Source organism: Budorcas taxicolor, chromosome X (genome assembly GCF_023091745.1).
Source record: "Budorcas taxicolor isolate Tak-1 chromosome X, Takin1.1, whole genome shotgun sequence".
Taxonomy (NCBI): domain Eukaryota; kingdom Metazoa; phylum Chordata; class Mammalia; order Artiodactyla; family Bovidae; genus Budorcas; species Budorcas taxicolor.
Window position 1 is genome coordinate 62,967,597 of NC_068935.1, and position 23,615 is coordinate 62,991,211.

The window sequence follows — 23,615 nt, forward strand, 5'->3', positions numbered from 1 at the left end:
TGTGTCTGACTCTCTGACCCCATGGACTGCAGCACACCAGGCTTCCCTGTCTTTCACTGTCTCCCAGAATTTGCTCAAATTCATGTCCATTGAGTCAGTAATGCTATCCAACCATCTCACCATCTGCCACCCTCTTCTCCAGTCCTCAATCTTTCCCAGCATCAGGGACTTTTCCAGAGTCAGCTCTTTGCATCAGGTGGCCAAAGTATTGGAGCTTCACCTTTAGCATCAGTCCGTCCAATGAGTATTCAGGGTTGGTTTCCTTTAGGATTGACTGTTTCCTTTACTTTTTCCTTTATTTTTTCTTGACTTTTTCCCTTTTTTTCCCTTGATTACTTTTCCTTTAGGATTGACTGTTTCCTCTACTTTTCCCTTCACTTTTCCTTGACTTTTTTCCTTTAGGATCAAGTCCCTTGATCTTGCAGTTCAAGGGACTTTCAAAAGTCTTCTCCAGCACCACAGTTCAAAAGCATCAGTTCTTCAGTGCTCAGCCTTCTTTGTGGTCCAACTCTCACATCTATGTATGACAATTGGAAAAACCACAGCTTTGACTATACAGACCTTTGTTGGCAAAGTGATGTCTCTGCTTTTTAATATGCTGTCTAGGTTGGTCATAGCTTTCCTTCCAAGGAGCAAGGATCTTTTAATTTCATGGCTGCAGTCACCATCTGCAGTGATTTTGGAGCCCCCCCACCCCCGCCAAATAAAGTCTGTCACTGCTTCCACTTTTTCTCCTTCTATTTACCATGAAGTGAAGGGACTAGATCCCATGATCTTAGTTTTTTGAATGTTGAGTTTTAAGCCAGTTTTTTCATTCTCTTTCACCCTCATGAAGAGGCTCTTTAGTTCCTATTCACTTTCGGCCATTAGTGAACTTCAGTCACTCAGTTGGGTCCGACTCTTTCTGACCCCATGAACTGCAGCACGCCAGGCCTCCCTGTCTATCACCAGTTCCCGGAGTTTACTCAAACTTACGTCCATTGAGTCAGTAATGCCATCCAACCATCTCATCCTCTGCTGTCCCCTTCTCCTCCTGCCCTCAATCTTTCCCAGCATCAGGCTCTTTTCCAATGAGTCAGCTCTTCACATAAGGTGGCCAAAGTATTGGAGTTTCAGCTTCAACATCAGTCCTTCCAATGAACACACAGGACTGATCTGCTTTAGGATGGACTGGTTGGATCTCCTTGCAGTCCAAGGGACTCTCAAGAGTCTTCTGCAGCATCACAGTTCAAAAGCATCAATTCTTCGGTGCTCAGCTTTCTTTATAGTCCAACTCTCACATCCATACATGACTACTGGAAAAACCATAGCCTTGACTAGACAGACCTTTGTGGACAAAGTAATGTCTTTGCTTTTTAATATGCTGTCTAGGTTGGTCATAACTTTCCTTCCAAGGAGTAAGTCACCATCTGCAGTGATTTTAGAGCCCCAAAATGTAAAGTCAGCTACTATTTCCACTGTTTCCCCATCTATTTGTCATGAAGTGATGGGACTGGATACCAAGGTCTTAGTTTTCTGAATGTTGAGCTTTAAGCCAACTTTCTCACTCTCCTCTTTCACTTTCATCAAGAGTTTCTTTAGTTCCTCTTCACTTTCTGTCATAAGGGTGGTGTCATCTGCATATCTGAGGTTAGCCATTAGTGAAAGAAGGCTGACCCTAAAGAAGGCTGAGCACCGAAGAATTGGTGCCTTCAAGTTGTGGAGCTGAGAAGACTCTTCAGAGTTCCTTGGTCTTTGAGGAGATCAAGCCAGTCAATCCTAAAGGAAATCAACCCTGAATACTCATTGAAAGGACTGATGCTGAAGCTGAAACTCCAATACATTGGCCACCTGATATGAAGAGCTGACTCTCTGGAAAAGACCCCGATGCTGGGAAAAATTGAGAGAAGGAGGAGAAAGGGGCAACAGAAGATGAGATGGTTGGTTAGTACCACCAACTGAATGGACACGAGTTTTAAGAAACTCCGGGAGATAGTGAAGGATAGGGAAGCCTGGCATGCTGCAGTCTATAGGGTCGCAAAGAGTTGGACATGACTTAGCAACTAAACAACAACAACGGGAAAAAACATAAACCCTTGTAAACATTAAAAAAACCCCACATAAATCCTTGTGGCTCAGCTGGTAAAGAATCCACCTGCAACGTGAGAGACCTGGGTTCAATCCCTGGGTTGGGAAGATCACCTGGAAAGGGAAAAGGCTACCCACTCCAGTATTCTGGCCTGGAGAATCCCATGGACTGTATAGTCCATGGGGTTGCAAAGAGTCAGACATGACTGAGAGACTTTCACTTGTAGGAAAAAACAGACTGTCAGCCAGTTTGCATCTGCATAGGTCCAAATGTAACATCCCCTTTTCATGTATATGTTTTATATTAATTTTGACAGACATCAACTATTTCATGAAGAGTTCTGATTTGATACCCTACATAAATGTTCCATTTTTCCATGTGGTTGTGTTTTAAATTATTTATTAATTTAATTTTTGGTTGCACTGGGTCTTCATTGCTGCCAGAGCAGGTGGTTACTCTCTAGCTGTGGTGCACAAGTTTCTCATTGTGGTGTTTTCTCTTGTTGTGGAGCACAGGCTCTCAGTGCATGACCTTCAGTAGTTGCAGTACAGGAGTTGTGGCTCAGTAGTTATGTCACATGGGCCTAGTTACTCTGGTGCATGTGGGATCTTCCTGGACCAGGCATTGAACCTGTGTCGCCTGCATTGGCAAGTGGATTCCTATCCACCATACCACCAAGGAAGTCTCATGTTCAGTCTCAGAAAACTTGGAACAAAATGAGGTGAAAGTCAGCTTTTGTTTTTTCTATGTGGAGAGTCCTAATAGCAGAAATTAATGACAGTGTTGTTTCCTTCTTTACAAGTATTCTACTTTTGATTTCATTTGTCTAACTGCTTTGGTACCACTTCTAGCTTCTGGAACTGAAAGAAAACCTGAAAGAATTTATGCCTAAATTTTTGGAAACAAGGTTTTAGAAAGTTTCCCAGTTATAAGATCAACATGTATCAAAATCAGTTGTATTTACATACATACCAGCAACAAAAAATTAGAAAGTATAGTTTAAGACACCATTTACAAAAGTTACAAGGTAACTAGGAATCTCACAAAAGATGTGAAAGATCTACATAAGGAAAATCATAACATTTTATGGAAAGGTATTAAAGAAGACCTAAGTAAATGGAGAGTGATCCCATGTTCATGAGTAGGAATACTTGATATAGTAAATATGTCAGTTCTCCAGAATTGATTTATAGATTATATGTGATTTATAGATTATATGTGATTCCAATGGGTTCCAATGGGTTGCCATTTCCTCTTCCAGGGAATCTTCCCCACCCAGGGACTGAACTTGCGTCTCTTACGTCTCCTGCTTTGGTTGGTGGGTTCTTTACCACTAGCACCACCTGGGAAGCCCGTTCAACCCAATGTATGTACCCTATGACCTGAGACACACACACACACATACACCTATGGAAATACACATACATGTGCACCATTAGGCAAATATATGTTTGCAGCAACACTAGCTGTGCTAGTTAAAGTGGGAAAATACTCAAATATCCCTCAACAGAAGGGCTCAATGACTGGCAAAATATCTGTCCAGAGGAACAGCAGTCATGTGGCTATTATGAAATCACTCACATTAACCTCCGAATTTTGAGCACAGAATCTAGACACAAATAAAATACTGAATAATTCCACTTATACAAAATCCCAATGCAGACAAAACCAAGAGATGCCTGCTTGTCTGGTTCAATGGTCAGGATGTTTGTCCAAACTCAAATATTGAAATCTAATGCCTTAATGGTATTTATTAGGAGGTGGGGGCCTGGGAGAGGTGCTCAGGTCATGAGCTCATGAGGGTGAAGTCCTCAAGATGGGATGAGTGTCCTCATCAAAGAAGCTCCAGTTTCTTCAGTCCTCCTACCCAGTGAGGATACAATGAGAAGTCTGCAACTGGGAAGAAGACCCTCCCCCATGCTGATGGTACCTTGATCTCTGACGGCAAGCCTCGGTGAGCAATAAACTTCTGCTGTTTCTAAGTGCCACCGTCTGTGACACTTTGTCCCAGCACCCCAAACGGGCTGATACAATTGGTAAAGTTATGAAAAGCCAAGAGATGACCCCCAAAATCAGGTGCGTGCTCACTGGTGCGTGAGAAGGAAGTGATGGGAGGGGGATGAGGATGTAGGCATTTGAATTCTTGACTTGGGCGATGCCAAGGCAAAGTTTGCTTTGCTAAGTCATTCCGCTGGACATCTGGATTTCTCAACTTTTCTTTTTCAGTCACACAAGGAGTGTGTGGGGGAAGGCAAGCCTGGGAGGACTGTGTGACGCCTGGGTGAGCGGGCTCAGGGTGTGGACTCCACTTTGGGGAGCACTCCAGGTGACGTGGGCTGCAGGGGTGAGGTGGTGGCCCCCTTCACCTGTCTCATAGCAAGCACAGCATGGAGCTCAGGGTTTTGTAAGCAACGTTCCATTGGCGAGTCACTTGTCGTGAGGGTGCTGAAAGACTCCCACAGGGGGCCTGTGGGTCTCCTGATACCTGGACCCTGCCACTTGCAGTGTGTGTCCTGGCCAGCAATGGGCAAGGAGGGGTGCTCCTAAACGGAAGGAGATGGAATCATTGTGAATGAGAGGGCCGTCGACCATGGCCCCGGAGACATCTTCTATCTGTAGGTCATTAAGAGCCTCCTGGCAAACCAAGGGACAGTAAGAAGCACCAGCATCTGCCAAGGGAAGAGGAAAACCAGGCATTGGTTTTACTCCATGAGGATGCTCCGATGCTCCCCATGTCCCCTTGTGTGGGTCTACGAGCAGGATGATGCCATTTTGTCAGGCTCAAGTATCAGCAGACTGAGCACAAGACTGTTTAGGGGGGCATCCTGAAGTGGTCAACCTCTAAGAGAAAAAAGAATGATAAACAGCAAATTTAGGCTAGCAATTACTTCTGGGGGGCGGGGAGGGGCAGGAGAAAGGGATTCGGGGAGAATGATTTTTGCCCAGGACCTGGCAGCACTCTGTGAAGTCTGGGGCGGGTGATGGGGGCTCCTTTTATTGTCTATTTCACATGCAATAATGTGATATGTGTAACGTAAAGGTGATATGTGTCTATGCAACATAGGTAATCCACGCAGCACACAGGTATTACACTGATTTGGGGATGTGTCCAATATTGTATTAAAAGAAGACACAGAGATGGTGAGGGCCCAGGTGGGTTTTCATGAATAAATGCTTTCACCCCCAAAACAAAGCCACAGACAGAAGGTACTCATGGGTGCTGTCAATATTTACTGAAGGACTCAGCTTAGATGTCACCTTGTGGTCGAAGCAGACTCAGGTGGGCGCCCCTCTGTGTGCCTCCCTCCTGGCCCTGTGTGTCTCCCTTTTGAATATCCATCACCCTGGGCTGGGACCCCTGATGTCGCGTCTCCTGCTTCCGGAGGATTACCACTCCAGGGACATGTGGGAACTGAGCAAAGAAGAAAAGCATCTGTGGGCCTCTGTAATGACGGGGAGCAGGAGACTGCTGGCCAGCAAGGTCACACCTTTGAGAAAATCTTTCCCTTGAAACTTGGACTTCAGTGATGCTGTGATGCCCTGTTTGGGTGGGGGGGAGGCGATCCCTGTTTTTTTTCCCTTGGGGCACCAGGCTAAGCAGGATTGACAGACCAGGGGGATGCAACAGAGCCACTGGGCAGAGAGTGAGAGCAAGGACGGGGAAGGACTCGAGCATGCGGACTCTGGTCTCTCCCTTCCCCATCTGCTGGCTACCCTGGCTCTGATCTCTCCCTTCAGATGCTCCCAGGGCCCCTGCCACCATGCCACCTGCTCGAACATCAGCCCCACATCAATGCTGAGGCAGCGACCTCTGTAGTCTCTCTGGCTTCTTCCTCTGCCTCTCCATCACCTGGTCCAGCCCCATCACCTTCCTCCTAGACAAGAGCAGTAGCCTCTTGCTGGTCTCTTTTGCCACTCTCCCCACTTCATCTGTTCTGCTCCCACAGCCAAATCAGCCCTTTTAAACACAACAACTTAGATCATGGCCCTAAGCCTTCCAACCTCTCCTGGTCTTCTGGGGACACAGTGAGCTCCAGCACAAAGCTCTCCCTGCAGCTGACTCAGACGTTGCCACTGAGGGGCCCCACAAACAACCCAAACTTAACTGTCCCAAACTTACCTCATCTCCCAGTCCCCAACTTACCTTGTCTCCTAGTCCCCAACTCAGACAGATCCAAGAGCCACCTCCAGTCTCTGTCTTCTTCAACGATGGCAAGCCCACCTCCTTTCTTCAGCTCAACTGCCACTGTCATAGTTGAAGCCACATTTGTGACAACCATGATTACAATCTCCTAAGCAGTTGATGAGTAGAGGTGATCAGTGGTCTGTCAGCTCTGTGGGGGTGGTGGGGGGGAGTCACATAGATTGAATTCTGCCAAGGAGATGGTATTTGAGGGGCAGGGATGGCAGCAGCAGAGGCTGGACACTGTCCCAATGTCCAGTCCCAAGTACCCACATCTTTGTAACCACAAACGGTGCTGCAAAAGCTCTTTGTGTGTGCTTGGCTGAGTATTTCCATTGAAAGTGAAAGTGAAATCACTCAGTCATGTCTGACTCTTTGTGATCCCATGGACTGTACCCTGCAAGGCTCCTCTGTCCATGGGATTTTCCGGGCAAGAACACTGGAGTGGGTTGCCATTTCCTTCTCCAGGGGATCTTCCTGACCCAGGTATTGAACCCAGGTCGCCTGCACTGCAGGCCGACTCTTCACCCTCTGAGCCACCAGGGAAGCCCATTTCTATTGAATGGATCCCTAAGAGGGAAACCTCTTAGTTAAAGGTCATACAGGTTTCAGTTTGTTAGATGCTGCCAAATTATCCTCTAAAAACAGTTCAACCAGTTGATATTTTCACCACCGTGTAGGTGAGACTATTCCCCAACATCCTTACTGGCAACGGGCTTGATCAAACTTTCATCTCCCCATATGTTTTTATTATGAAAAATTGCAAACATATAGTGTTTTAGTCTCCCAGGGCTGCTATAAGAGATTACCAAAAACGGGCAGGCTTCAACCAACAGAAATTTATTCTCTCCCAGTTCTGGAGGCTAGAAGTCCAAAGTCAAGGTGTAAACAGGGCTGTGTTCCCTCTGAAAGCTCTAGGGAAGAATTTCTCCTTGTCTCTTTCAGTTTCTGGTGGTTCCAGGAGCTCCTCAGTTTGTGGCTGCAAAACTCTGTCTCTACCATCAATTGGCCTTCCCTGTGTGTCTGTGTCTAAACTTCTCTCTACTTAGGAGGATACTAGTCATTGGATTTAGGGCCCACCCTACTCCAGCATGACCTTATTTGGATCACATCTAATTTCCAAATGAAGTGACATTTACAAGTTCTGGATAGACATGAATTTTAGGGGGATACTCTTCAACCCAGTACATGTATCAGTGTTAAAAAAAAAAAAACAGCACCCATTTACTTACCCACTAGATTTCAATGGTCGCCAATATGAGAAATCAAAAATGGCACAGACAGGGACTTCCTCAGTGGTCCAGCGGTTAAGACTATGCTTCCAATGCAGGGGATTTGGGTTTGATCCCTGGTTGGGGAACTAATACACCACCTGCTGCGTGGTATGGGAAAAAAAAAAAGAGGCATATAGCTAAAAAACATGACATTTTGATTCCACTTTTTTGACTTAGTATGAATAGATTGCTAGATTTCTTCTTTTTTAGATTTCTAGATTCTAATTAAAAAAATAGGTGTGCAACAAGCAACAAAGGTTTACTGTACACATAGGTAACTATAGTCAATATTTTGTCAATATCGCTAATGGAACACCTACAATGGAAAATTATCTGAAATATCTATAATGGAAAATAACCTAACAATAATAGATGTGTCTATTATAAAAATAACATATGTGTATAATAACCACATAGCTGTGCACCTGAAACATTGTAAGTGTTTTGTATATGCTTTTGTAAGCACACACAAAAAATACACATTAAGAAAAAGAGGCACAGAGAAAGATGAAAGTCTCCCAGTTCATTTGAGGTGGTGTCTCACATCTTCTGGCTCTAGTTGTCTCTTTCCTCTCCTGAAGGCAAACTTCAAGAAAGGAACAATCAACACTGTGTCTCCACTTCCTCACAATGACATCGCTCTTACCAAACTGGTGTTGCGAAGTACAAGAAAATTTTCTGTCCTCATCTTACATGCTTCCTGGCAGCAGTCGAGACTGACGTTGTTAATCAGGGCGTCCTTGAAACTTCCCAGGGTTTTCCCCCTCCTCCTTGATGCTCCTCTCCGATCCCTCTTCTGATCCTCCTCCCTGCCCCTAGTAAGTGCTAGTGTTTCTCTGGACGCTCTCCTGGGCGTCCTCTTCTTTCCTTACCTGTATAAGGGAGGGTCCAACTGCGGGAAAAAGAAAGCCCCCTTGCTATTCTAAGCATTCAGTTCAGTCGCTCAGTCGGGTCCGATTCTTTGCGACCCCATGGACTGCAGCACGCCAGGCCTCCCTGTCCATCACCAACTCCCGGACTCATGTCCATCGAGTCGGTGATGCCATCCAACCATCTCATCCTCTGTCGTCCCCTTCTCCTCCCGCCTTCAGTCTTTCTCAGCATCAGGGTATTTTCCAAAGGACTCAGTTATTTGCATCAGGTGGCCAAATAACTGACTCATTGGAAAAGACCCTGATGCTGAAGTTTTAAAACAGGGAGACGGTAAGCCGTGAGTGCGGGGACTAGCGGAGCCCACCCCGCCCAGTACCTTCTGCTGGGTCCCAGACGCCAGCATCCGCATATTGGCAGGCAGGCTGTGGGAACCAGAGGAGCGCTGCCCCGCCCCCTTAGCTATTTGGAGCATGCGCGCCCGGAGACACGTACATCCAACCAGCGAAAAGGAGCGGCTATGAGTGACAGCCACATCGCTCAATCACCTGAGAGTCTGGAGAGCCGTCTTGCGCCCGGACCAATGGCAGCTCAAGGCGGACTTCGGGCGGGGGCGACAGTCACCTGATCCGCGGCGGCCGCGGTGGGTCCGGGCAGTGGAGGCCGAGAGGTTATGATGGCGGCGACCGCGGCGGCTCGGTTGCGGGCGGGGACGCGGCGGGCTCCAGCGCTCTGCCGGATGCCATGGCTGCTGCTGATGCTGGTGGTGGCAGCGGCAGCGGCGACGTCGGAGCAGCAGGTGCCGCTGGTGCTGTGGTCGAGTGACCGGTGAGCGGGGTGGGCTGCGCTGCGCGCCGCGGCGGTTGAGGGGCCCTCGCTCTACTCCAGAGCTGTCCTTGGCGGGGGGCGGCGAGGCCCAGGGGGGCTGTCCCTTGTTCGGCGGCCTATAGCAAGGGCGCTGGCTCTGGGCCCCAGGCATCAAGCTGGGAGCCCACGGGCTTCGGATCTCAAGCCCCCGCTTGACAGCACCTCTCTATCCCCTGCCAGAGGCCTGTGGGCTCCTGCGGCCGACACCCACGAGGGCCATATCACCAGCGACATGCAGCTCTCCACCTACTTAGACCCCGCCCTGGAGCTGGGCCCCCGAAATGTGCTGCTGTTCCTGCAGGACAAGGTGCGCCTCCCCCAACCCTCTCTCCCTTCGTCATTCAGGAGACAGCCCCCCTCTCCCCCAGGACACTGAGGCCCATTCCCCGAGGGAAGCTGCAGTGACCTTGTCCAAACTGCAGGGAGGTGTAGTTCCTTCCTTGGGAAGGCCTGTGGGAGAATGTTCAGTGGGAATGGTGCGTGCCTGCTAAGTCGCTTCAGTTGTGTCTGACTCTTTGCGACTCTATGGGCTAATAGCCCCCCCAGGCTCCTTTGTCCATGGGATTCTGTAGGTGAGAATACTGGAGTGGGTTGCCATGCCCTCCTCCAGGGGATCTTCCAAACCCGTAGATCAAACCTGGGTCTCCTGCATTGGCAGGCAAATTCTTTACAGTCTGAACCACCAGGGATGCCCCTAGTCAAGAACAGTGGAGTGGGTTGCCATGCCTTCCTCCAAGGATCTTCCCCACTCAGGGATTGAACCCACATCTCTTTACGTCTCCTGGATTGGCAGGCGGGTTTTTTTTTAAACACTAGCGCCACCTGGGAAGCCAAACAGCTAGCACAGGATCCGTCTACCTCTGGGTTTGGGCTTCCCTGGTGGCTCAGAGGTTAAAGCATCTGCCTGCAATGCGGGGGACCTGGGTTCGATCCCTGGGTCAGGAAGATCCCCTGGAGAAGGAAATGGCAACCCACTCCAGTATTCTTGCCTGGAGAATCCCATGGATGGAGGAGTCTTTTGGGCTACAGTCCACGGGGTCACAAAGAATTGGACACGACTGAGCCACCTGGGAAGCCACTTCACTTCACTTCACCTTTGGGTTATTGGGACAACACGCTTCCACTGAGCCACTCTGCTGAGCACGGGAATGGTGAGGGCCCAGAAATGGCACCCACTTGATTGGGGGAAATAAGGGGTCAGAGGCCAGATGCTGATTGAGTGCCAAACCCTTACCTGACTCACTACATGGCAGGGATAATGAACCCTGTTTACAGATGAGAAGTCCAAGGATGGCAAGTAACTTGCCCAAGGTCACATAGCTAATGGGTGGCAGAGTTGTGATTCTGACTGTAATGATTGTAAGACAGAGAATGGAAGAATGATCGATCGCTTACTGAGTGCTTCATTCATACTAGCTGAGGTGATGTCGTTATCTTGGTTTTACTGCCTAAGGAGCTGAGGGTTGTAGGATCAGCTGAAGTTCCATGGCTTGTGCAAGCCCCAGATTATTCCAGCCTGAGTCTGTTGGACACCCTTCCCCCACTGTGATTTTGTGCTCATACCCAACACACTGTTTACCCTCCCATCTGGGCATTTCTGCCCCTAAAGCAGGTATGCAGACCACAAGAAGATTCTAGGGCAGTTTAATTAATTAATTAATCCTAATTCTAGGATTAATGTTTGCGAGATTATTGAGCTTCTGCTCGTCTATTCCTCATTGGTGGCCTGTTTGGCTCATTCCCTTTGTGGTCTTGCTCTGTGGGCAGGGGTTGGTAGCTGTGCTGGCCTGTAGTCCTTCCAGGAGGTGGTGAATAATGTAGTCAGACTGGAACTCGGTTCTAGTTCTACTGCTTACTGGCCTTTGGACATGTGAAATACTCTGCAAATACCAGTTTCCACATCTGTAAAAAGACACCACTGACATCAGAGGGCGGTGAGGAGCAATTCTGATAGTCCATGTAAAAAATCTGGCTGGCGGCCCCCCCCCCCAACCCCCATCTGATGGCATTCATTCATTCATTTGTCAAATATAGACTACCTACTCTGTGCCAGATATTGATTAAGTGCTGGGGACATAGCAATGAGCAGAATCACCCAAGCCCCTATTCCAAAGAAGCTAACGCTCTTGCGAGGGTGAGAGGTTTACTTAAATGCTAAGTTGGTATGACATAATGTAAGCACTGTAGTCCTTAGGTAAGAAGGAAGCAGACTCGGGGACAGAGTGACTGGCAATGCTGGGTAAGATAGAGAGCAGGCAAGTGCTCGCTGAGGAGGTGGTATTGAAGCAGAGATCTAAGCGGAGGAAGAGATGGAGCCATGTGGCTGGGGGAGGAAGGTATGCATTCCTGGCAGAGGTAACAGCAGGTTCAAAGGGCCTGGACGAGGAGTATTCCTGGTGAGCCTGTGGAAGAGCTGGTGTGGCTGGAGTACAGTGAGTGAGAGAAAGGCATAGGAAATGGTCAGTTGAGGAGTCCGGAGATGAGGGGGAAAGGGGTTGGTCGCAATTCTAAAATGTGGCAGGAAACCTTGGGAGATTTTGAACAAGGAGTGCACACAGGCTTTCAGAATAATAGCCTCGGCACCAGAGAGGCTCAGGATTCCTGCCCAGAAGGGCAAGGAGGCTGGGCAGGTGTGTATACTAAACACGACATCAGGGAAGCTGATTAAGATCACTTCTGGGCCTCCCTGGGAAAAGCCAGAGGAAGCTGGGAGTTGGAGCGGAGGGCGGAAGTGGAAGGACATCCCTAGGTTGTGGAGATTAGAAGGATGGGGTTCAGGGTGATTGTGGTCCAGAGTGCTCAGAAGCCTTCCATGGTCAGTCCAGTGTGTTCTGAGATCTTCACCTCTTTCCCCTTCCACCAAAACCGGGGTAGGGAGGGGGCATTTCTCACCCTACTTTGCAAAGGGTCCTGTGCAGACTGGACAAAGGTGGCTCCAGCTGTTGCAGCTGGCATGTAGGTTCTCTTTTTCTGGGCCTTCCACCCCGGGGGCATGCAATCAGTGTTCTTGGCTGCTCCCAGCCCCCTACCCGCAGCTTCCCTCTTCTGTCCATAGTTCCTCTTATCTCCAGGCAGGCCGCTGACTCTTACTCCTGAGGTTATCACGAGTCAGCTGCCCACACATCTTCTCCCAACCCTGTGACTACCTTCCTTGTCTTCTCGCCCTGCTGAGAGGGTTGCTGGCAGAAAGAAAGAGAACCTTCCACGCCCCCATCCCTAAAATGCATCCTCATGCTCCAGATCAAACCTGCTTCTAAATGAGATGTTGCTGGCCCTGCAAAAATACCCAGGGCCAGTGTCTGCCCCCTGCCCTGGCCCCGTGTCCGTCTAACCTTCTGAGGCTGTTTCCCTCCTTTCTACTAGCTGAGCATTGAGGACTTCACAGCCTATGGTGGCGTGTTTGGAAACAAGCAAGACAGCGCCTTTTCTAACCTGGAGGTAAGAGTCCACACCCAGCCGGTGACCCTGGAGGCCACCCCGTGCCCCTCTCCACCAGCATAATAGGAACTGTCCCCTCAGGAACCAGAGACGTTGGCTCGACGGGGAAAGGCCGAGTGTCAGGGCCAGGGGTGTGGTGTGTTTTGTTTCTTACCTGGAGTGAGACCCAGTGTAGGTATGGCTTGCCACCGAGGTCTGGGTGGCTGGCCCTGGTCCTGTGGCCCCTTGCTAACTCATCTGCCTGTCTTCCCCCTGTTCCCAGAATGCCCTAGACTTGGCCCCCTCCTCTCTGGTGCTTCCTGCCGTTGACTGGTACGCGATCAGCACTCTGACCACTTACCTGCAGGAGAAGCTCAGGGCCAGCCCCCTGCACGTGGACTTGGCCACTCTCCAGGAACTGAAGCTCAACGCCAGCATCCCAGCCTTGCTGCTCATCCACCTGCCCTACACAGCCAGGTACGGCTGGGCCTCTAGCCTCAGGGCCCAAGCTCTGGGGTCACAGCTCCATCCAGCCATGCCGTCCTCCATTTAGCACCCTGAGGCCCTCCCAGAAGGCGTCTGTCTGGCCAGAAGAGGGAGGAAGGCCCTCCAGCCGGGTTGGGACTCAGGAGTCAGTCCCCTGCATCGAGCTAGGCCTCTCGGGCCTCCTGAGATGAGCCAGGAGTGGGCCTCGCTAGCGGGGAACCAGCCTGCCTAGCGGGGACTGTTCATGGAGAGGTGGCAGGGACGTGACCGGGACTCCGGAGCTGGGGGAGAAGGAGCAGGGGATTCCAGGCAGGGCCACGAGGTGAGCAGAGGTCCCGGGAGGGGGGACTGATGGTGGTGAGTACGGCTCTTGGAGGCCCAACTTGAGTGTGCTAGGTGGCGGGGCTATACCAGGGAATGACAGGGCCTGGAGGGGCTTCAGGAGGCAGCCCAATGGGTGGCAGAGAGCCATCAGGATTTGGGCAGCTTGAACTTCCTGTCTCTTTCCTAGCCCGGGTCTGATGGCACCGAAGGAAGTCCTCACGGGCAATGGTGAGTGGGGTCGGGGAAGGTGCATGGTTTCCATCTTTATCCAGCCCTTGGCCATGTGGAGCTGGCCCGGGTTCCTCAGCCCCTTGGCATTCCCAGGGGGCCTGGCTGCTTCTCCGAGCCCCTGGCAACTGGGCAAGGTCCCTAGGTCTTGGCCTAAGCGTTGGATGCCCAGGGGCCTCCTCCGCACAGCCTGGAGCCAGCTTCCACCCAGGCAGCCTGCACCCTAGGGTCTGGGGGTTTAACACGCCAGCACTGTTTCAAACACCTGTTCTGAGAACTTGTCTCCCTTGTGCTAGAGAGGACAGTTCTTCCTCCCAGAAAGGTCACCAGAAACTTGCCATGGTGGATTTGGCGTTTTTGGTAGCTGTCTGTCTTTTCTCTGTCCACGTGGGGGAGGCGGTGACTGGGGCCATGGTATCCCAGGGGAGGCCGGAAGTGGGTGGGATGATGAGAAGTGGCTACTGAAACGGAAAACACTACTGGGGGTTGATGGGAGCTGGCTCTTGGAGGGGCTCGGTGTCCCACCTGGGGACATGCCGGTTGCTAGGGTGGGAAGGGCTTCACAGTGGAGAAGTCTAGGGGTGCCCGCCTCCACAAGGTGATCTTACAGAGCGCCATCCAGAGAAGGCGCCCAGAGAGGGCATAGAAGGGCACAGCCTGCCTCTCCTGGCTTCTGCTGGGTACAGTGGCTGCGAGGGGCTGCCTCTGACCTGCATCTCTGTTCTCCCCCTGGCCCCTCAGATGAGGTCATTGGGCAGGTGCTGAGCACACTCAAGTCAGAAGACATCCCCTACACAGCGGCCCTCACGGCGATCCGCCCTTCTAGGGTACGTGCCCATGCCCAGGGCTCCAGGAATGTGGTCGGGGAGCCTGGAGAGGGGCTGGTTCCTCCTCTGGGCAGGTGTAGGGGTCGGGGGCATGGATGAGCCATGAAGTCAAGCGACCACTGTCCATCTCGTCCCATCAGCCTTATGGGCTGGCGTCTTCGGACATGAAGTCCAAGTGTTCCGAAGTTGCAAAGATTAGCAATGTCAGAAGCTTAGGGGAAAGCTGCTCAGAGGAAGCTTTTTGCATATGAGCATCACTGGTGGGACCGGAGATGGTGCCCAGTGGGGAGAGGAAGGGCAGGCTATCTGGTTCAGGGCTCGCCCCCAGGGCTGTTGAGAGAAGGTTTTGTGGGCTCTTGTCTGCAGGTGGCCCGCGATGTAGCCATGGTGACTGGGGGGCTGGGTCGCCAGCTGTTGCAGAGAACGGTGGCGCCACCTGCAATCAATGCCCCTGTAAGTTATAATGACACTGCCCCGCGGATCCTCTTCTGGGCCCAAAACTTCTCGGTGGCATACAGGGAGCACTGGGAGGACCTGACCTCCCGCACCTTTGGGGTCCAGGACCTCAACCTGACTGGCTCCTCCTGGAACGACTCCATTGCCAGGTGAGGGCAAAGTGCGTGCCCCTGACTGGGTCTTTGTTTAGGGGCGTTCAGCATGAGGACGCAGGTGGTGGTGTAGGGTGGGGCCGCTGCTCAAGAGAGCTCTGCCTGTTCATGCCTTCTCATCCCTTAGCTGGGGCCTTGGTTGTTAACAGTTCCTAATCACCCTGGATCCTGGTGCCACCCTCTTGGGCAGCCTCATGGCCCAGCCTGAGCACCTTAAGGAACTCCAAGAGGGAGTCTGGGGGTTCAGGGAACCCAGAGGAAGGAGCCCTCTGCTGGAGGTGGGGTACCTGTGTGCTACCCGGTTCCTGACTTGGAAAGGGATGGGGCCTCAGGTCTCCTATCTGTCAAGCTAGGGTGCTGGTTCTTTAGGTGGCTCTGCAGGAGAACCTGGTGCAGCTCAGGTAGAAGGAGACCTGAGGGCCTTGCTCGGAAATGTTTTCAAGGCCATTCCAGAGTCTGAAAACCCCTCTTCCTCCGCAGGCTGGTGCTGACCTATGACTCACTCTTTGGGACCATGGTGACATTCAAGTGAGTCTGAGAGGCAGGGGCGGGTGGGCTGCTGTGGCTCCAGCCTTTCCAGCTGCCTGACCTCCCTCCGCGATGCCCCCCCCCAGGTTCACTCTGGCTAACCGCTTCTACCCAGTATCTGCCCGGTACTGGTTTACCTTGGAGAACCTGGAAATCCACAGCAACGGCTCCGTCGCCTACTTCAATGCCTCCCAGGTCACGGGGCCCAGCATTTATTCCTTCCACTGCGAGCATGTCAGCAGTGAAAACGAGGATGGCAACCTCCTTGTGCCTGACACACAGCCCTCTCTTTGGCAGATGACTTTTCGGGACTTCCAGGTAGGAAGGGAGGAGGGACTGTGCCTGATAGTGGGGAAGCCCTGGCTGGAGGAGGGGTTCGAGGGGAGCAGAGGCCTGCGAAGGGTCTCTGGGTCCTTTCAGGTTTGGGCCTGGGAATGTAGGGGAGTCCCGTCCCCTTGCTGCTCTCTTCCCACCTGCTGGGGAACCCCCAGCCCTTACCGGGCTTCTCTGGGTGGGGCCACTCAGTGCTTTCTGTCCCTCAGATCCAGGCCTTCAATGTGACAGGCGAGCAGTTCTCCTATGCTAGCGACTGTGCAGGCTTCTTCTCCCCGGGTATCTGGATGGGGTTGCTCACCTCCTTGTTCATGCTGTTCATCTTCACCTATGGCCTGCACATGATCCTCAGCCTCAAGACAATGGACCGCTTCGACGACCACAAGGGCCCCACCATCACTTTGACCCAGATCGTGTGATTCCACACCTGTAGGGGCGGGGGATGGGGGGATTGAGGGCGTGGCTGGGGTCCAGGTTGTCACCTTCCCATCAGAGGCCCACTGGGCAGGAAGGCTTCTCCCTCTTCCGCCATTGCACGACTCCCTGGCTCCCCCTAGCTTGTCAGGCTACCTGTTCAGCCTGCTGAGGGTCTTCCCTAGGCTGCCCACTCCCCACCACATCTCTCTCCACAAGGTGTATATATTTCTGCATAGACAGTAGACAGATCTCCCAGGCTTGATCATTATAAAGGTAGGGGCTGTTCTACAAAATCCACCCCCCTTCTCCTTATTTATTCTGATTTCTCCACCTTCGCTCCTTGCTGTTGATAGTGCTTTTGTGTAGCCAGTCCTCCCTTCCCAGGCTCTATGGGGTTCCTTGTAGCAGCCAGGAGCTGTTCCATTCCCTGAGTTTGGGGGGGAGTGTGGAAGTACTATTTGTCTGTCCCGCTTAGCTGGCGTTATTATTTTATTTTTTGGTGATGTGCTAACAATAAGACGTACACTGGGGTTTATTCCTTTGGCCTAAGAAGGAAGGGACCTAACATGGCAGGTGGGATGGGTGTGATCACGGGGTCTGGGACCTGTTCCTGTCGGGAGTACCCGGCAGGAGCCCCGGGGTGCTCATGGTTTCCTTCCGAATAAAATAAAGACGGGTCGCCATGCTTGGGCTTCTTGTCACTCATTTCTGCGCTGGGCACAAGGAAGGGAGGATGCACTTGGCTGACTGCCGAGAGAGGAGGCCCGAGGATGGAGGGATGGAGGCTGCTTTTCCAGGGACCCAGCGGAGGCCGAGAGGGTTGTTCGCTAGCTGGGTTTCCCCCGGCCCCCGCCTCAGCGACTAGGGGAGGGCGGGGGCCGTCAGCGCCCGGGAGAGGGAGGCGGGGGAGACGGCCACGACAATAGTCGCCCCCACGTCCCTAGGGACCCGCCTCGGGCTGCTGCAGCAGCGCGCGCCCAGCCGGCGGGGCCGCGCCGAGCTTCCCGGGGCGGGGCGCGCGCGGCTCCTGCGCACGGATCCCTGGCGGACCTCAGCACCGTCTGCCAAGCCGCGCCGCCCCGCCCCGCCCCGCCCCGCCTCACCGCCCTCTTTTCTAGGCCCTCGGCAAGGCGGCGCGGCCCGCCAAGTGGCGCGAGTGCTAGAGCCCGGGCCCCAGCAACCCTCCCCGGGAGGCAAGCGGGGACAGCAGGGGCCCCCGGTCGGCGCGGTGGCGGAGGGGAGGGGCCGGGACTCTTTGACGTGGCGGAGGGGTTGAGCGGCGCGGTTGAGCCGCCATCTTTGGTCCACTGCTGCGGCGGCGGCGGCGGCGGCGGCGGCTGTGGCGGAGGAGGAGGAGCCGACGGGCGCTGACACCGAGGCCTGACCATGGACGAGGAATACGACGTGATCGTGCTGGGAACCGGACTCACCGTAAGTGCGGCCTCCGGTGTCCAGGGCGCCGCCTCTCCTCCTCCCTGGGATGCTGCAGCCCCCGGCCCCATCCTCCCATCAGTGCCTGCGCGGCGCTGTTCGGTCCCCGAAAAGATAGCCCCGTCCCCAACCACCGTGATGCGGCCTCCATCCCTGTCATGGCCGGTCTCCCAAGAAGCGGCCCCTTTTCTGGCTGTCTCTCTTGACCGATTCCCCGGGCCCGACCCCCGGCCCCTACCCAGGACCAACTTAACATCCCCTCTCATTTTGCTCTCATTCTGGCGGGGATGTCGTGGTACAGGGACCTCCAGTCAGATCGGGGCGGGGGGACTTCCCAGGATGGGCTTTCATCCTGCCTTCCCAGGTTCTTAGGGGGCCCGAGGACCCAGGGAATGTTCCAGAAGGAGCGGCGGTGGGGACCGTGACCACATTCCCGCTACCCCACCCCGGTTTCCCATGGAGACCTTGGGGCTGAGGCGTATTTGCAGCCTTTGTCCTTGGGCTGGTGACAGTGACTGGTGAGGTTGTTTGCCCTCCCCCGAACCCTGTTGGACTGCTGCCCTGAGAGACGCCTCCCCCACAGTCGGGTGTGGAAGCCCCTACTGTGACTGGGAAAGCTCAGGGTCAGGGGTTCCTCTTTGAGGAAAGCGGCCCAGGGTGGGGCCTGGGATTTCGGCACCATGCTAAGCCTTTCTTTACTTCCTTTTCGGGTCCTTTGCTTGTCCAGCTAGGCGATCCCTGTGTTTTATCTGCCTTTTTGTGGGCTTCTACGTCGATAGGTGATTTTCTTGGCATCTTGGTTGCTTGAAGACCATCCATGTGTCTGCTGGATACCCTCTTCCTTGTTCACCTTTTTGCCCAGCAAGGTTTTAAAAGGAAACCATGGTTCAAATGAAGGTGTCCCGCCCTCCAATTTCAGGCAGAGCGACCAGCCACAGGTGCAAGGAGCTGTGTGTTGAGGCAGAGGCCCTTCAGGTTGACTCTCCCCTCAGGGTTGGAGTGGGGAACACGGTCAGGGCTGCTGGTGGGAATGTGGGCAGATGGGAGTGCAGTGAACATTGCCCCTCACTCAGGAATGTATCCTGTCGGGTATTATGTCTGTGAACGGGAAGAAGGTGCTGCATATGGACCGGAACCCCTACTATGGGGGTGAGAGCTCCTCCATCACCCCCCTGGAGGAGGTAGGCTGCTCTGGGCCCAGGCCTGTCCCTCGTTAACCTCTTGCATGGGGTGCTGAATGAAGCAGCTCCCCAGGTTTTCTGGGTGGGGGGCGGGGGCGGGAGGGGGGTTCCTTGAGATGCATCTTTCTGTCTCTCTTTTCCCCTTCCGCTGCCTGCAGCTGTATAAGCGTTTTCAGTTGCTGGAGGGGCCCCCTGAGACAATGGGCCGGGGCCGAGACTGGAACGTTGACTTGATCCCCAAATTCCTCATGGCCAATGGTGAGGGAGATGAAGGAGGTATTGTGGGGGGCGGGGTGATTGGGACGAGCAGAGAAGGGTCAGACTGCAGACCAGGGGCAGACAGACCAGCTTGAGCTTGTGAAGGGAGCCATGCTGACTGTGTTGTCTTTCCCACACCACCCTGCAGGGCAGCTTGTGAAGATGCTGCTGTATACAGAGGTGACACGCTACCTGGACTTCAAGGTGGTGGAGGGCAGCTTTGTCTACAAGGGAGGCAAGATCTACAAAGTACCATCTACCGAGACTGAAGCCTTGGCTTCCAGTGAGTATGGGTCCCATGAGCCAGGGAATCGGGGTGGGGGAAGGGGGGACAGCTATCAAGAGCAGGGTGGCCCTTGCTGCAGGTCATGTTTCTTGTGCAGTACCAAAAGCCCCTTGCTCTATCATGCCCCTGTGTGCACCCACTGGTTGCCAGGCGAGGAGTCCAAGTGCGAAGGGAATACGGTGTCCTGGACAGAGGCTTCACCTGATCAGTGAAACTTCCCCAAGTGTCAGAGCTTGGAAGGCTCTCAGAGGCTGTCCAGCCAGACTCATTCTTGGTACAGTTGAGAAAACAGGCCAACGAGCACAGAGGGGTTAATTGAAAATCACACAGTGGTCGGCAAGAGAACTCTGCTGGGAGTTAGGGCACCAGCTTGCTCTGCCTGCCTGGCAGGTGGAGAGGGTCACGGCCCGCACCTCAGTGGTGCTTTGCATGTGGCCCTCGCAGACCTGATGGGCATGTTTGAGAAACGGCGCTTCCGCAAGTTCCTGGTGTTCGTGGCAAACTTTGATGAGAACGACCCCAAGACCTTTGAGGGCGTCGACCCCCAGAACACCAGCATGCGTGACGTCTACCGGAAGTTCGACTTGGGGCAGGATGTCATTGACTTCACTGGCCATGCCCTAGCGCTCTACCGCACTGATGAGTGAGGGGAAACTGGCATGGCAGATGACCCTTCAGCCAGCCCACACCCTGCCCTCCCCGCTCCTGCCTGCTGCTCCCTTGGCTCACCCTGCCTACCTCCCATACTCAGCTCCGGGCTCACTCACCTGTCGCCTTTTCTGTCCCTTCCTTGTGTTTGACCCATGGTCTTTCCCAGGCCTGCAAGGGTGGGAAGGCTGGCCTGATGCCAGGGTGGGGGTGTACTGGGCCTTCTGCTCTTGGAGCCTCTTCTGACCCTGTTTCCCCCAGCTACCTGGACCAGCCATGTCTCGAGACCATCAACCGCATCAAGTTGTACAGCGAATCCCTGGCTCGGTATGGAAAGAGCCCGTATCTGTACCCACTCTATGGCCTTGGCGAGCTGCCCCAAGGCTTTGCAAGGTGAGGGCGTGGCTTCTGTCGATTGGCGGAGAAGGCTGAGGCCAACAATGGAAAGGGCCCCCTTGGGCATCTCCACTGTGTTTTGTTACTTTCTCACTGTGGGCTTAGTTTACTTCCCACCATCCTCGGGTGATAGCAGCCCAGTGGGGCATTGTAGTGCGGAGATGAAGGACCACAGATAGGGCTCGCTTGGCTCCTGGCTGGAGTCAGATGGCACGAGGACTGGGCCTGTGGCCTTGAAACCTCCGGTCAGATTCATCAGAGCCATTCATTCTGTTCCCTGGGATGTTTCCCTGAGGAGCTGCCCTCACACTATCCCTTAGCTGGAAATTTCTGGCATTAAGTCTAGAGAGGAGGGACTCCTCCAGGTTCAGTCTTGAGGTCCTGGCAGCAACAAAGTTTGGAAGAGCCCCCAGGTCTCCTGAGCTCTGCCTGCCTGAGGCCACCTTCTCCATGCCCTGCACTGCTGGGGGCAGGGCGTGCAGTAGTGCTGGTCCCCATGTCTCCCAGGAGGCACTCTCATGGTTCCTCTCCCCACTGTAGATTGAGTGCCATCTATGGGGGGACGTACATGCTGAACAAACCGGTGGACGACATCATCATGGAGAATGGCAAGGTGGTGGGCGTGAAGTCTGAGGGCGAGGTGAGCCTTCCTGCTGCACAGGCACGCTGGTCTGGGCTGGGCTCAGCCCATCCTTTGAGACACTCTTCCTGGTCACCCTAGCTCTGCTGGGGCTCCTACAGCTTGGCCGGGTGCCTTAGCCCGGGGACCGGGGCTCCAGAGAAAGATGGTAGTCACTGCTGTCAGCAGACAGCTGTGGATGAGGGCCCACCTTCCCGAGGTGTGGGAGGAGAATGTACGCTGTGGGAGGAGAATGTACGCTGTGGGAGGGGTGCTGGTGACAGCTCTGGGGAGTGGCCCGTCTACCAGAGCTGCCAGCCCTCCCTGGGCGTCCTGGCCTTCAGACATCGAGGGGGGGTTGGATAGGGCCAACGCCTTCTGGTGCTTTCACAGGTGGCCCGCTGCAAGCAGCTGATCTGTGACCCCAGCTATGTTCCTGACCGCGTGCGGAAGGCCGGCCAGGTTATCCGTATCATCTGCATCCTCAGCCATCCGATCAAGAACACCAACGATGCCAACTCCTGCCAAATCATCATCCCCCAGAACCAGGTCAACAGGAAGTCAGGTAGGCCAAGCCCCACACAACTTCCTCCAGTGTGTTCTCTTCTTCGGGTTAGCCCTGTCTCGCTGCCCCTCCCCGCCCCCTGCCCAGCGCGGGGGCTGGCTCTCTGCTCGATCCCTCCATGGAAGAGCAGGGATCCACATCATGGTCCCCATGCCTTGAGGCCCTAGGGAGGGATGCTTCCTTTCCACGAGGGCGGCTTCTGGGATGTGGCCAGCTCTGCAGGGCTGGGGAGGGGCAGGAGGGCCTGTGTTGAGCTTGGCCCCCAGAAGCCCCCCACGTGCCCCTGCTAACGAAGCTTTTCTTGTGGGCAGACATCTACGTGTGCATGATCTCCTATGCACACAACGTGGCCGCGCAGGGCAAGTACATTGCCATCGCCAGCACCACAGTGGAGACCACAGATCCTGAAAAGGAGGTTGAGCCGGCCCTGGAGCTGCTGGAGCCCATTGACCAGAAGTGAGGGGCTGGGGGGCTGGGGCTGGAGCTGGGGGGAGGAAGGGAGCCAGGGGGCCGGAGGACGGACATCAGGGAGGGCAGACATCAGGGAGGGCAAGGCTGATCCTGAGACCTGTTTCAGTCCCTCTCTCTCTCCCTCAGGTTTGTGGCCATCAGTGACTTGTACGAGCCCATCGATGATGGTTCCGAGAGCCAGGTAAGCAGCCTGTCCCGGCCCCGGCTCCTGGCTGCCGGCCCAGGGCCCCTGCCCTGCTCACCTCGGGCCCTGGGCGCTGGCTGTTTCTAGGTGTTCTGTTCCTGCTCCTACGACGCCACCACACACTTTGAGACAACCTGCAACGACATCAAAGACATCTACAAGCGCATGGCAGGCTCCGCCTTTGACTTTGAGAACATGAAGCGCAAACAGAATGATGTCTTTGGGGAAGCTGACCAGTGATGGCTGACCCCTGGCCCAGCCCCTGGTGCCCTCTCCCCCAGCCTGAGTCTGTTCTCCCTGAAGGCTGGGGAGATGGGTGTGGCTGGGCGTCCCTGTTTCCAACATCTTCTGCTTCCCCTACTGCATTCCTGTCACCCACGTCATTGATTCACTGACCAAATCCTTAACCTTAGTGATGGTTTGGGAGACGGTGGGGGGGGGGGTTGGTTAGTATCCTCCTTCTTGGCCCTTTCTTATCCTGGGAAAAGGGGGTTCCTCTCCTTGTGTGTGTATCTTCCCCCCACCCCTAATTCTTCTGCTCTGTTTGGGAAGAACGTGGAGGAAAGCTGACTTCTGCCCCCGTTATTCTTACTCCTACTGTAGTGGCCTTTGGAGATGCCCCCTGCCTCCCCCCACCAACTCTAGTGTGTTGGAAAGAAGGGGCCCTCCCAGCACAAAGTCACATTCCTTTCCCTAGTCCACCCCCATAATTTATTCTAATTTATTAACTTTGGCCCACCTTGTGTGAGAAAGGAGCCCTGTCCGCAGCCTTGTGGTGTGCCCTGGGGCTGTGGAACAGCTACCCTGGCCGGGCCCGCCTGACCCTGGCAACCCTGGCGCAGCTTGGGAAGGGAGAGGGCTTGGGTGTGGCCCTGTTGGAGGTTGATCTTGTTTTTGTTTCTTGTCTTTGTGTCCGCTGGTACTGGCTGAGAGAGAAATGATGTGTGAACAAAGCAGAAGGAGGTGGGAAAATGGATCCAAATCCCCTGTGCCCTGCCCGCCCTATTCCTTCCCATTAGTGGTGGGAAATCCTTATCTTGCAAAGTGAATGTGTCCCTTTCCCCATCCTCTAGTGTATTTCACAGAAAACAAACTCTCCCAATAAAACTGTGTTGAAATCTGAGCCTAGATCTTAAGTTTTTTCTT

General features: G+C 53.7%; 2 protein-coding genes and 1 long non-coding RNA gene across 3 annotated transcripts; 2 read left to right on the plus strand and 1 right to left on the minus strand.

Annotated features, from left to right (window-relative positions):
* Positions 1–4,010: 4,010 nt before the first annotated feature.
* Positions 4,011–7,618, minus strand: LOC128070453 (uncharacterized). Its single transcript, XR_008201612.1, has 3 exons — positions 7,484–7,618; positions 6,213–6,314; positions 4,011–4,737 (listed from the first exon to the last, which is right to left on the minus strand). It is a non-coding gene; the product is annotated as an uncharacterized LOC128070453 (long non-coding RNA).
* A 1,426-nt stretch (positions 7,619–9,044) lies between these two features.
* On the plus strand, positions 9,045–17,115 carry ATP6AP1 (ATPase H+ transporting accessory protein 1). Its single transcript, XM_052663111.1, has 10 exons — positions 9,045–9,223; positions 9,443–9,569; positions 12,626–12,700; positions 12,963–13,156; positions 13,677–13,717; positions 14,459–14,544; positions 14,911–15,149; positions 15,633–15,680; positions 15,767–15,998; positions 16,223–17,115. The coding sequence occupies exons 1-10, from the start codon at positions 9,069–9,071 to the stop codon at positions 16,430–16,432; spliced, it is 1,407 nt and encodes a 468-aa protein (XP_052519071.1). The 5' UTR covers positions 9,045–9,068; the 3' UTR covers positions 16,433–17,115.
* A 582-nt stretch (positions 17,116–17,697) lies between these two features.
* Positions 17,698–23,592, plus strand: GDI1 (GDP dissociation inhibitor 1). Its single transcript, XM_052662909.1, has 11 exons — positions 17,698–17,861; positions 18,935–19,042; positions 19,201–19,300; positions 19,449–19,583; positions 20,031–20,229; positions 20,496–20,627; positions 21,171–21,270; positions 21,643–21,814; positions 22,126–22,270; positions 22,412–22,466; positions 22,557–23,592. The coding sequence occupies exons 1-11, from the start codon at positions 17,817–17,819 to the stop codon at positions 22,707–22,709; spliced, it is 1,344 nt and encodes a 447-aa protein (XP_052518869.1). The 5' UTR covers positions 17,698–17,816; the 3' UTR covers positions 22,710–23,592.
* The last annotated feature ends 23 nt before the right edge of the window (positions 23,593–23,615 follow it).